General features: G+C 43.4%; 1 protein-coding gene across 5 annotated transcripts in view; it reads right to left on the reverse strand.

The window, feature by feature from the left end:
• BRCA2 (BRCA2 DNA repair associated) overlaps window positions 1-13,682 on the reverse strand; it is a 64,667-nt gene that overhangs the window by 28,413 nt on the left and 22,572 nt on the right. For all 5 annotated transcript variants that reach the window (XM_061628426.1, XM_061628429.1, XM_061628428.1 and 2 more), the window contains exons 12-13: window positions 10,701-11,131; window positions 7,772-7,947 (exon numbers count right to left, since the gene is read on the reverse strand). In XM_061628426.1, coding sequence (XP_061484410.1) covers window positions 7,772-7,947; window positions 10,701-11,131 — 607 coding nt within the window. The remainder of the gene's footprint in view (window positions 1-7,771; window positions 7,948-10,700; window positions 11,132-13,682) is intronic.

The raw sequence follows: 13,682 nt of genomic DNA on the forward strand, positions 1-13,682 counted from the left end.
AAGTAATGACCCAGAGAAAGATGCCCTTGACAAGTTGCCCTTGGTTGTAGAGTCAGCGTCCCAGTGCCTGAGCCAAAGCGTATGACAAGCTACCACCTGTGAGACTAGGGCTCGCGCTCCCAGCTGAGTGGCATCCAATGTGGCATCTGCCACGAAAGCTGCAGTGTAATTTTACCAGTCCCTTTTGGAGCTTAACAGGGTCTGTGTTGGGTTCATCCAAGAGTTCATCCAGCCACATCATAGACGCCCTTGAAAAGATGGAAGCTGCACCGGATGCCTGAATAGTGAAGGTGGTAGCCTCATGATTTTTACGCAGAGCGTATTCCATGCAGTGTTCAAAGGGGTCCTTTAGTTGCGAGTCCCCTTGTTTCGGTAGAGGGATCTCAAAATCAAACTAGAGACTGGCTCGTCAAATGCTTGGGACATTCAAGCAATTCATGAAGTCCAGGGCCAATGCATAGAGTCTTTTAGCCATAACAGAAAAGCGGCGTGCTTGCAGCGGGTGATCCAACTCTTCCTTGGCCAGTTTGCCGATGGGGTCTGGCACAGAAAGATAGTGATCCGTTGATCTAGGAGATTTGAGGACTTTGGCCCCTTTGATTGGAGGGGTGTCAGATTCAGGCTGTGGAGTCTGAAGTCCTAACGTGCCCAGAACCCTTCGTGCGAGGGGAAGAAAGTCGGTCATATCAAATAGGCGATAGGATGTGTCCTCCTCGAGTTCTGCATCATCGCTCCACTCATCCCCCTCGGCTTGGAGAGAATACGCTGCATCCTCCAAACCGGGAATCTCATCTCCGATCCTGCCTCTCACGACATCGAATGGGTTAGGTGAGGCAGGAGTATCCAATCGCTACAGGCACATGGAGCCGGAGCACAGGAAAGTCGTTGTTCACTGTGCTGAAGTACTGGAGCCGTTTGTACTATAGACTGCTCCTGTGCTAAGAAGTTCAACATATCCTTTAACTGCAAAAGGAATTCAGGAGACAACTGCAGTCCCAGTAAAGACGCAGGAGGTAGCCCTTGTTGAGGCACATCTGTAGGAGGCTCACTGGAGTGATGAGACAAATGAGTCACAGGTGGTAAGATGGATTGACAGGGGCAGCCCACAGGCTGATTAGGGAAACCCTCGAAGTCATCCTCAGACGACCCAGCTGGCAAGTGAAAGAGGGCTGTTAAACTTTCTTGGCCATCAGCATCAGAAGGCAGAATGGAAACATAACGTGCTCGCTTGGTGGTGCTGTGGTTAGACAGATACTTGGTTTTAGAGTGAAGTCTGGGTTGTTTTTGCTTAGCAGCCTTGTGATGCGAGGTTTGGCAGGGTTGCTTTGTCCCAGACGACTGTGCCTCTTGTTGTTGATCCGCCACTGTACATGCACAGAGATGCGGTATATATATATTACCAACACACACACAAAGGTGGGGGGTGCGGTGTGGCAAGGGACTATCACCAACACACGCACAGTGGTGGGGGGTGCGGTGTGGCGAGGGACTTCAGTATATGCCTGTAGGTGGGGGAGAATATAGTCCCTATGCACAGTGCAGCAGTTGTACAGCCAAGTCGCCTTCTGTACACGTCCGCAGGTGGGGGAGAATGTACAGTCCCAAATGTGCAGCTGTTGAGCAAATAAGTCATTTGGGGGGGAGAGGTCAGTACACGCCCACAGGTGGGGGAGAGTGTACTGCCCCAAATGCCCTGTAGTCTGAGCTCCTACTGTAGAGATGACTTAATTTGAATAAACTTACTATATTGCACTTATGTTCAAAATAAAAAAACAGTCTAATAACTCTGAACTATGACACACAGCAGGGAGCCAGCAGAGCCTAATCAAAAAAGGCAGGAAAATGACAGAGTAAAAATGGTGCCCGCTGAAAGAGTGGGAAAAGCTAAAAAACAAAATGGCGGGGGGGGCGGGAGACAAAGCAATGGCGGTTGAAAAAGCTCACTACCCGCCCTGTGCAAAGAAATCGCAGCCGACTAAGAAAAATGCGGTCTGTGCAAGCTGCAGGAAACTGGGCACGGTCCTCTTCGCAGCCGCAGAATCGAGCCGGGGGGGGGGAAGGTGCCTTGACGGCCGAGGTTGGTGCCACACAGCTGCCAACAACTTGTGAAACGGAGCAGCAGGGGGAAGCTCCAAACAGCCGCAGCGGACTCCAACAGCGAATACAAGCCACTGCCGCCGCCTGGAAAAAAACAAGCTGGTGGCAAAAATACAAAGAAAAGCCGCAGTTGCAGCTCTTGGCGAGGCAGCTATAAAAGCCGCCGCCGCCTAGGAGGCAAGGAAGGATAAGGCTGTAAAAGGGGAGCCGCAGCCACGGACTCCCAGTCAAGGCTCATCAGACGAGAGACATCCGAGGCTGATGGGGGAGTGGCAGCCGCCCCAACCCCAAACCAAGGGACTAAGGGGGGGAGAGAACAACCAGGGAAACCCCCCCCAACAAACATCCCAGGCAAAAGTTAAAAATAAAAAATAAGAATAAAAAACAGTGGAAGAGGAAAGGGGATGATGACAAGACAAAGACGCAATCAATCCCACACACTCTATCACTAGCAAAACACAAAAAAAACCTTAGCTCTAAATGCTACACTAGAAGATCCAAACGCCTCGGTACGAAGGCAAGAATGAACTGGAGTAAGAGGGGTTTGATGCCCCAGGTCTTGACTTCGATCCATTCTTGCCTTCGGACGCTAGATGGCGCTATATCCCACATGATGTCAGACTACCTGAGGAAAAAGGCAATATACAAAACATCAGGTCTCAAGCCATGCTTGATTTGCACCAGAAAAAAGCTGAACTTAAGATATAGAGCAGATATAATTGCACACTGAGTAAATTTGAGTTTGTTGCAGATTAAGGTCTCTTACAAGGATTTAAGTTTTGCAGTGCTATTTCTTTGGAGTCTGACAGTAGTGAACAATGCAACCTGGTCAAGCTCTTTTAGGCATTCTAGGCCAAGTCAACACGTTGAGGGAATCAATAGGTTAATGACTGGAAAAGAGCCTTGTTCAGACACAATGATAAACTATGCAGATGCAGCCAATCTTGTGCCCTCCAGATGCTGTTGGACTACAATTCCCATCATCCCTGAACACTGAGCATGCTGGCAGGGGATGGTGGAAGTTCAACAACTTCTGGACAGCACCAGGTTGGCTACCCCTGCATTATGGAAATAAGCCCATGTGTTAGGCTTAGACATTTCCCTCTTCCTTCTTGCTGTGTGACCAGAAGATATTGCTTTCATTTTAGACTAACTGCAGTTATTTGTTATGTCTGAATGCACACAAACTATGATCTTTCTTAACTATGGTCAGTTGAAACAGACCAACATCAAACCACAGTTTATGAAGTTGGCTTGTTTCAACGAATCATAGTTAAGTTAAGATTAACTTTAGTTTAGGGTTTGGATGCAAGGTAAAATTATGGTTAATTGAAACGAAGCAAAATCTCCTCCGTGTAGCTATACTGAAGGAGGAGGGGGAAATATATTAGCTCAAGGTTTGTGCACATTGTGATAAACCATTTGTTTATCATTAAGTCCAAGGCAGGCCAGTATGTCATCCATTCTGTTACAGCAATCCAAACAAAAAGGCAGGGTGTGCATTAAATAACAAACTTGCCAAGGCTGCAGAATGGAAGAGGCTAATCAGGGAGCTTATGAGGAACAGATGAAAAAAGACCACAATAATGAATCTAAGAACAATGCAGGACATATTTTGTTACATATAAAGACTTCAGAAAGGAAGAGGTTATTAAAGGAGCAAAGTGACCAGTAATGTCACTGTGATTTGGTGACATAGGAGAGAGGTGGTAGCCCAGAGAGCAGACATCAGCACAGTTCATGCAATGCCCATGATTTATGGGCCCTGCAGCCAGTGGTCATCATAGGCTATGTTGATAAATATCTGGGATGTTGCATTCTCCTTTAGCTGAAGCAATTCCAAGTGTTTTTCCACAGATGTACCAACAGCACATATTACAACAATCCAAAATTGGTGTTACACTACAGTGACACCTGTATGTGCAAGCAAGGATTTTTTAAGAAGTGAGAGATGTCCTCTGGGAGCTCAGGTGTAGTTCTCTGTTTGGAAGCACCCATATTTGTTGCACATGCACTAAGAAGCATGGAGATATTAAACAGAATCGAAAATGCAGAGAATATACTCAATATTTTCCAGGATATATATTTTAAGATCCATGCTTTGGAAGCCAAAAAATGATATTCATTCAGAAGGGGCCAACTGCCCTGCAGACACCAACTGACAAAACATAAGAGTTTTTGTGTGGCACCCCCCCCTTCTCTCACAAGAAGAGGACATGTGGGGAGGGAAGAATAATTGCCAAAAACATGCTGTTATATAGTAAATCAAACTACTGGATGCTTTTTAAAAAACAAGGAAGCAGGAAGAGACAGCTGGATTATGCTCATTGCAGACGATACCAAGAGAGTAGTCCACATTCACCACGACTGGTAAACTAAGAATAGACCTGGCTTATCATAGCATTTGCAGTGAAACAAACCACAGTTTCCTGGTTCAGATGTTAATGATAAACCAGGGATTGAGGTTTTATTTCCTCCCAGCACTACCAGGGAAGAGTAAAACAAGTGAGATCTGTTTGTGCACGGTAAGCCATGGTTTATAGCTTACCATGACTTGCAAACTTGGCAGATGTTAACTGAAATCTACTGAAACCTATGACTTAAGTTTGTCTAAATCTGTAGCAGGCTATGGCCAATATCTGTAATTTGCTTTTATATTACAGACTTGTCCAGTTACAAAAATATTAGATTAATATACATGAGAACTACCATGCATATGAATTATTCCTTACAACTTAATTAACAATTACAATTCAGGGGCCAGAGAAAGCATCCACTAATGTGGCTGCTGCTTTGAGTCTTTGATGCTAATTTGAGTACAAGCAGCAACAGAAACCAGTAAAAAGTAATTTTGTCTCATCCTGCCATGAAATCACTAAAACCAATGGAAATTTTGCCTTAGTTTCAGAGGAAAAGTCAGAAGTTTATTATTTATTTATTTATTTTATATCTCGCCCTTTCTCCCAGAAGGCAAACAAAAACACTAAAAGCACTTTAAAACATCTTAAAAGCAAAAGACTTCAAAATATTAAAACAAAACATCTTAAAAAAAACAACTTAAAAAGCAATTCCAGCACAGATACAGAGTGGGATAAGGTCTCTACTTAAAAGGCTTGTTGAAAGGGGAAGGTCTTCAGTAGGTGCCGAAAAGATAACAGAGATTGTGCCAGTCTAATATTTAAGGGAAAGGAATTCCAACATGTCAGTGCCACAACACTAAAGGTCTGCTTTCTATATTATGTGGAACAGATCTCCTGAAAATATGGCAGGCCCTCACCTGCAGAGCGCAGGGACTGACTTGGTATTTAAGGGGTAAGACGATATTTCAGGTATCCTGCTACTAAATACGTGCCTAATATCTGAATAGCCAAAGAGGAATTTAATAGTGAACATGCTAAAATGGGTAATATGTTAAACGCACTTATACAGGCATACCCCGCTTAACGTCGCTTCACTTAACGTCGCCTCGCTATAATGTACATGCTCCATATGCCTGTATTTCTCCAGAAACGCAGCGCAGCAGCAGAGGCTTTAGCGCATGGGGGGTGGAAATAGATGCGATCGCACCACTGCAAATCAGCTGGGAGGTGCGATCGTGATCAACTGAGAGGCGCGGCAGCGCAGCAGCAGACGCTTTAGCGTGGGGCTTTGAGGCTCCGCATGAAGGAGAGGTAAAAAAAGTTGTAAAAGGTAGTGCTTCACTTTAAGGACATTTTCGGTTTACGTACTCGCTCTGGTCCCGTTGAGTACATTAATGCGAGGTATTACTGTAATGTGTGTTTGGATGTTCATATCATGGCCTAGTGTAAGCAATCAAACCAGGAAACCTCTAAAGTCTAAACAATTATCATCTAGTAGGCCAGCTCCAGACACTCTTGGATGAGACCAATTATCTGGATCCATTTCAGTCCGGTTTCAGGCCTGGTTTTGGCACGGAAACAGCCTTGATCCATTTCAGTCCGGTTTCAGGCCTGGTTTTGGCATGGAAACAGCCTTGATCCATTTCAGTCGGGTTTCAGGCCTGGTTTTGGCACGGAAACAGCCTTGGTCCCCCTGTCTCTCTCCTGACAGACGTCGTCATACAGGACGAGAGTGACTGTTGATTCTTCTTGATCTCTCAGCGGCTTTCGATACCATTGACCATGGTAGCCTTCTGGGAAGACTGGCTGAGGTGGGAGTGGGAGGGACTGCATGGCAGTAGTTCTGCTCCTACTTGGCAGGTCAGCCCAGAAGGTGGTGCTTGGGGATCACTGTTCGGCACACTGGATTCTCCAGTATGAGGTTCTGCAGGGGTCAGTTCTGTCCCCCATGCTGTTCAACATCTACATGAAACCATTGGGTGTGGTCATCCGGAGTTTTGCTGTGCGTTTGCAGCTCTATTTCTTCTTTTCATCTTCTTCAGGTGAGGCTGTCAATGTGCTGAACTGGTGCCTGGCTGCAACAATGGACTGGATGAGGACTAATAAATTGAGGCTCAATCCAGACAAGACTGAGATGCTGTTAGTGGGTGGTTCTTCTGGCTAGATGGTGGATGTCCAACCTGTCCTGGATGGGGTTGCACTCTCCCTGAAAGAGCAGGTTCGTAGCTTGGGGGTTCTCCTAGAACCATCTCTGTCACTTGAGGCTCAGGTAGCCTTGGTGGCACAGAATGCCTTCTACCAACTTCGGTTGGTGGCCCAGCTACGCCCCTATCTGGATGGATAACCTGGCTTCAGTTGTCCATGCTCTGATAACCTCCAAGTTAGATTAGTGCAATGTGATCTATGTGTGGCTGCCTTTGAAGACAGTTTGGAAACTGCAGCTTGTGCAAAATGCAGCGGCCAGATTGGTAACAGGGCCCAGATGGCTCGAACATATAAATTTCTGGCCCACTTGCATTGGCTGTCTGTATGTTTCCGAGCTCGATTCAAGGTGCTGGTTTTAACCTATAAAGCCTTACATGGCTTAGGACCACCTGATGGAACACCTCTCCCGACACGAACCCACCCATACACCAGAGCTTGGAAAAGTTACTTTTTTGAACTACAGCTCCCATCAGCCTAATCCAGTGGCCATGTTGCCTAGGGCTGATGGGAGTTGTAGTTCAAAAAAGTAACTTTTCCAAGCTCTGCCATACACTACGCTCAACATCCAAGGCCCTCCTCTGAGTGCCTCCTCTGAGAGAAGCTGGGGGACTGGCAACAAGGGAGAGGGCCTTCTCAGTGGTGGCCCCCAAATTATGGAATGATCTCCCTGACGAGGTGCGCCTGGAGCCAACACTTATCTTTTCACCACCAGGTCAAGACTTTCCTCTTCTGGGCATTTTAGCATGTTTTTTAAATTGCTTTTTAAAATGTGTTTTTAAATTTGTATTTATTTGTTTTAAATTCTTGTAAACCGCCTATGGGGCGGTATATAAATGCACCACCACCACCACCAACAACAACAACAACATGTCCAAACCAGGAAACCATGGTTACCAGATCTGGGACAAGATATAAGCCATGGTTTCAAATTCGTTTAACATCCTTGTTTTGTTTTAAAGCTGGAAACCAAAGCTTCCAGTTCAGATCAATGAATTAGTCTTCCTGATTTGATTGCTTGTACTAAGAAGGAAGTAGTGAATGGGCTGCATGCATGGGCACAAACAAGCTGAGATAACGCTAATCCAAACCAGACAATACATTGCAGGTACCTGTTCACTGACGAAAGAACCAGGCAATTTCTCTCCCACTACAGCTTTCAAAGGGATTCTGCAAGGAGTAGCTGATGCTTTCACAAGATACAGGCTGCCTGGTTGTGGGCGAATTCTTTGCTTTTGTTTCTTTATAATTCTGATTTCTTGTAGGTTTCTGGCACGCTGAAGATTTGCTATTATTTTTATTAAATTTGCCAAAGAAAAATATTAATCAATCCTCAAGAATGTACTTTGATTTAAAATAGAAATTACAAGCACACAAAGAAGTATAGTATTGTTGTATACATTGCCATGTACAAATGTTAATACAAGTATTATCTTAAAAAGTTTTAAAGATGTTTATTAAAATAATGTTCAATATCTAATAATTATTTACTGACAGATTATCACTAATATGCATGCCTTTATTTCTGAATTAGAGGAGGGATGAGGAACTTTATATCTGGCCATCAGCCATGTTGGCTGGGGCTGATGGGAGTTGGAGTCCAACAACATTTGAAAAGCCACAGATTCTACATTCCTACATTAGAGCCACCAAAAGTAATGCTATTTTTGAAGGCAGAATTTTGAGACTGCAGTTAATGACAAAATCTTCAATTTCAAAAACCTTCAAAATCCACATCACAGTATTATCAAAAAATGACATTGTCAGCTCTGTAAGCTGACATATTGACACAAATGTTAATAAATGAAGCATCAATGTATTACCTTCTAGAATTTTCTATGTATACATTTACTATGACATGCTAGAACACCCAGTACCTTCCACAAATGACCTTCCAAAACAAGTAGATAATTAAGCATTATTCTGTTTTCTTCTCAGAGCTTTCCCCAAAACACTGAAGAAAATAGAGTTGTGGTTAATACTCTTTGGGGTGCTCTCTGTGCAGTCACACACATATATACACAATCTAAACAGTTCGTGGCACTCCTTCCCTGTATCTTCGTTAATGTTTTTGGCTCCAAGCATCTCAAGTCATATGGTAAAGACAGCTCAGTTCCTTAAAAATGCTGCAAAGATCCTTTTAATAAACCTTTTATCTATCTTTTTTTCTTAACAGCACATAGCAAGAGATAAAACCAGACCCTCTTTCCCTACCCCTCAAAACTACTAGAGCAGTGGTTCCCAACCTGGGGGCCGGGACCCCCAGGGGGGCTGTGAAGTAATCCAGACGGGGCTGTGAACAGTAAAGAAATGAATTATTTATTATTATTTTTAAAAGTCTTCACTCCCTCTACACTGTCTGCTTTCCACTGCCGCTGCAGATGACACCTCCCCCTTGCTCCAAACAAGAGGGGAGGCCTTTTCTGAAGCTCCAGAGCATCTTTCAGGCGCAATAAGGACAGGCATCTGCCTATAAAATACATGGCAGATGCCAAAGGAGGCTGAGGGTGGGGCTACCAGGAAGAAGAGGGGATTACTATCACTGATTCCCGTCTCCTTGCACTGCTGCTACTGGCAACACCCTTACTTAGAATGAGAGGAGAGGGCTTCTTGTGAAGCAAGAAGCAAGCCTGCAAAGAAAGGCTGCTTTCCCCCTTCCTTCCTGGCAGTCAGCCTGCCTCCCTGGGGGGAGGGGGTAACAATTTTTTTTCAGCTTATAAAGCGGGTCCCGTGCTCATAAAGGTTGGGAACCACTGTACTAGAGAATATCTAACCTGTCAATTTCAATAACTGTATTTCCCCCATCATTATCCTATTCAGTCCTCTCCACAATGTCCCTTGAGTATCTAGCAGTCAGTCCTTTGTCATTTCTACTGGCATATGTAAGAAAACAGAAACACTGTTCATGAAGCACATCCTCAGACATGTGTCCTCTTTGCATTTTTAACTGAGCCCTGTATGTCTGTATATATATGCATAATGTATTTGATGTATTTTAATTGTACTTTATGTATTTTAATTTACTGTAATGTTTTGTGTTTTTATTGTGTATAATTTTAGTATGTATGTGTGTGATTTTATTGTAAGCAGCCCTGAGTGCCCTATTGTACAGTAGAAGGGCGGGATAGAAATAGTTTAAATAAATAAATAACTGATTCTCTAGGTCAATTTCCCATGCAAAGCACACCCATGTAATCATTCCAAACCTTTTAGCAACCAGATTATTGTAGATTTTTGTTACAAGACCTTTCTTGTGATAATAGCAAACTCTCAAACCCTATTACAGTAATGGCCTCTTAGCCTGAGCCCAGACTGTCACCTTTGAGACAGTCTGGTATAGGCTCATCCAGTTTACTCTCACACATGTAATGCCACATATATCTGTTCCTTAGTCAGTGGCAGAAGTTCTTCAAATACATCTCGGATATTCCATTTTCTCTCCACTGTGAATATTGAGCAAATTTAACAAGAGAATTCTTTACAGTAGGAGAGATAGGCAGGCAGGCAAGAGAGCGACTCAAAGAACAAAAGTTACCCACAAGGCAACTGTTTTTCTTTTGTGGCCTCTGTGTAGTCCCACAAATGGAAACCTATAAAGCTCTTACCAGGTTGAGAAGGAGTGGCTTATCTAGTCCAGCATCCTGTTCTCACAGAAGCCACACAGATGGCCATGGGAAGCCTGCAACGAGAGCCTGAATGCAACAGCCCTTTCTCCTCCTGGTTTCCACAACTGGTATTCTGAAGCATACTGCCTCAAACTATAGCAATAGCTCTTTACTTCATAGCAGCAAAAAAAGAACTGAACACTAGCCCTCCCTTTTGACTGAGGACCTTGGTGCTAAAAATATTAGTTGAGGGGACAGGATGAAAACTTCATGCTAATCTCCAGAAATGACTTCAACTTAGTATGCATTTGTGCAGATCCAATATGTGGAACTTTGCTGGCCACAGAGGATATAATCTTTCCAGAACACATTTATCAATAAATGCTCACAGTAAGTAAACAAATATTCAAAAATATGTGCGCACACTCAAACATACCTGAATTAGTATCTCTGGGTTCTGAATTCAGAGCTGATATTTGTGTGGAATTATTATTTTCAAAGTGATTATTTTCAGAGTCAATGGCGTTTTCATAACCTTTTGTAGAACTGACCTCTTCCTTTCCATTAATACTTTTGATGTCCCTTAAGACAGATTCTTTACTGTTAACTCTTTTATCCTCAGATGTATTTGGTTTGGTTTTGAAAGGTGGTACAAAGACTTTGACAGGTTTCTTTCCTGTATGATAATTTTCTGCTTTCTTGCTTTCCTCAGTTAAAGTCTTACTAAACTGAATAAAAAACCTGAATGGTTCGCTTGAAGGCTGTTTTGAAATACGTTGCTCAAATCTGTCCAATTTAGATCCTTTGAGATCTTGGTCTGGGGTAGTAAGATTCGGATTCAGAACTTCTTGCCGTTCTTTTGTAGAACTGAAGAGATGAAAATATTTTGGTAAGGATCTGAATAAACAAACACTAACAAAAGTGAGTCTTGCTTTTCTTATATTGCTTTGACCTGACAACCACATGCTAAACAAACTTGATTATTACCAGTAATGCACTTGTTTTATTTTGGTAGATGTTTTAATTACACAAACTGGAAAGTTGGACTTACTGTGAACTGTTCTTTGGTCAGTGGAGACTGAAGCATATAGGCAAGGGTCAACTCCACTTCTTGAAGGCAGAATCAAAACTTTATATATAAAAAATAATTGGCCATCTAGAAGGGAAGGGAAGCTTCCTCAGCTTTCCAGACTTGTCCATAGATATAAATGAAAGATTAATGTGAAAAATCATGAAACTTCAAAACATTGATTCTTTTAAAATTTACAAGGAATTTACAAGAATAGAGTAGGGAAAAGAAGGAATTTCAGAGCAGACAGGACAGGAGGAGTGTCATAGAATTCTCTCTCTACACTACTTGGGTGATCGCACAAACACATTCCACAAAAGATTCTTGCCAGGTTTGACTCAAGGGTGGGGCTGTATGCTCTACTATCCGGTGTCCATAGAATCATAGAATAGTAGAGTTGGAAGGGGCCTATAAGGCCATCAAGTCCAACCACCTGCTCAATGCAGGAAGACAAATCAAAGCATTCCCAACAGATGGCTGTCCAGCTGCCTCTTGAAAGCCTCCAGGGTTAGAGAGCCCACTACCTTCCTAGGTAATTGGTTCCATTGTCTTATGGGTCTAACAATTAGCAAGTTTTTCCTGATGTCCAGTCGAAATCTGGTTTCCTGCAACTTGAGCCCATTATTCTGTGTCCTGCACTCCGGACGATCAAGAAGAGATCCCGGCCCTCCTCTGTGTGACAACCTTTCATGTACTTGAAGAGTGCTATCATATCTCCCCTCAGTCTTCTCTTCTCCAGGCTAAACAGGGCCAGTTCTTTCAGTCTCTCCTCATAGGGCTTTGTTTCCAGTTCCCTGATCATCCTTGTTGCCCTCCTCTGAACCTGTTCCAGTTTGTCTGCATCCTTCTTGAAGTGCGGAGACCAGAACTGGACGTAGTATTCAAGATGAGGCCTAACCAGTGCTGAATGGAGGGGAACTAATACTTCACACGATTCGGAAACGATCCTTCTGTTAATGCAGCCTAATATAGCATTTGCCTTTTTGACAGCCACATTGCACTGTTGGCTCATATTCAGCTTGTGATCAACGACAATTCCAAGATCCTTCTCACATGTCGTATTGCTTACCCAAGTATCCCCCATCCTATAACTGTGCATGTGCTTTCTTTTTCCTAAGTGTAGAACTTTGCATTTATCCCTGTTGAATTTCATTCTGTTGTTTTCAGCCCAATGCTCCAGCCTATCAAGGTCTCTTTGGATTTTGTTTCTGTCTTCCATGGTATTAGCTATGCCCTCCAATTTTGTATCATCTGCAAATTTTATAAGCATGCTCTGTACCTCCTCATCCAAGTTGTTAATAAAAATGTTGAAGAGCACTGGGCCCAGGACCGAGCCCTGTGGTACCCCACTCGTTACTTCTGCCCAGTTTGAGAAGGAACCATTGATAAGCACTCTTTGAGTATCATTTTGGAGCCAACTGTGGATCCACTTGATAGTTGTTCCATCCAGCCCACATTTAGCTAGCTCGCTAATCAGAATATCACGGGGCACTTTATCAAAAGCTTTGCTGAAGTTGAGATATAATATATCCACAGCATTCCCACAGTCTACAAGGGAGATTACCCAATCAAAAAACGAGATAAGATTCGTTTGGCAGGATTTGTTCTTCAAAAATCCATGTTGGCTCCTAGTGATCACTGCATTGTTTTCAAGGTGCTTACAGATTGACTGCTTTATAATCTGCTCCAGAGTTTTTCCAGGGATTGGTGTTAGGCTGACTGGTCTGTAGTTCCCCGCTTTTTGCCCTTTTTAAAGATACGGACATTAGCTCTCCTCCAGTCATCTGGCACTTCACCAGTCCTCCATGATTTTGCAAAGATAATAGACAGAGGTTCTGAGAGTTCTTCAGCCAGTTCCTTCAATACTCTAGGATGCAGTTTATCGGGCCCTGCGGATTTGAACTCGTTCAAAGTGATTACGTATTCCTTGATCGTTTGTCTATCAATCTCAAGCTCCAATCCTGCCCCTTCTACTTCATGTTTCCCGGGAGGATCATTAGACCCTTTTTTGGGAGAAGACTGAGCCAAAGTAGGAATTGAGCACTTCTGCCTTTTCTTTGTCGTCTGTTATCATTTTACCATCCTCATTGAGTAGCTGTGCCACCATTTCTTTTCTCTGTCTTTTACTATGGATGTACCTGAAGAAAGCTGTTTTGTTCCTTTTAGCATCTCTTGCTAACCTCAGCTCATTCTCAGCTTTAGCCTTCCTGACATCTTCCCTGCAATTCTGTGATACCTGCCTGTACTCTTCCTTTGTGGCCTGGCCTTCTTTCTACTTCCTGTATGTTTCCTTTTTTGTTTTCAGGTCATCTCTAAGCTTTTTGTGAAGCCACATTGGCTTCTTCTGCT

Source organism: Rhineura floridana, chromosome 5 (genome assembly GCF_030035675.1).
Source record: "Rhineura floridana isolate rRhiFlo1 chromosome 5, rRhiFlo1.hap2, whole genome shotgun sequence".
NCBI classification, from domain to species: domain Eukaryota; kingdom Metazoa; phylum Chordata; class Lepidosauria; order Squamata; family Rhineuridae; genus Rhineura; species Rhineura floridana.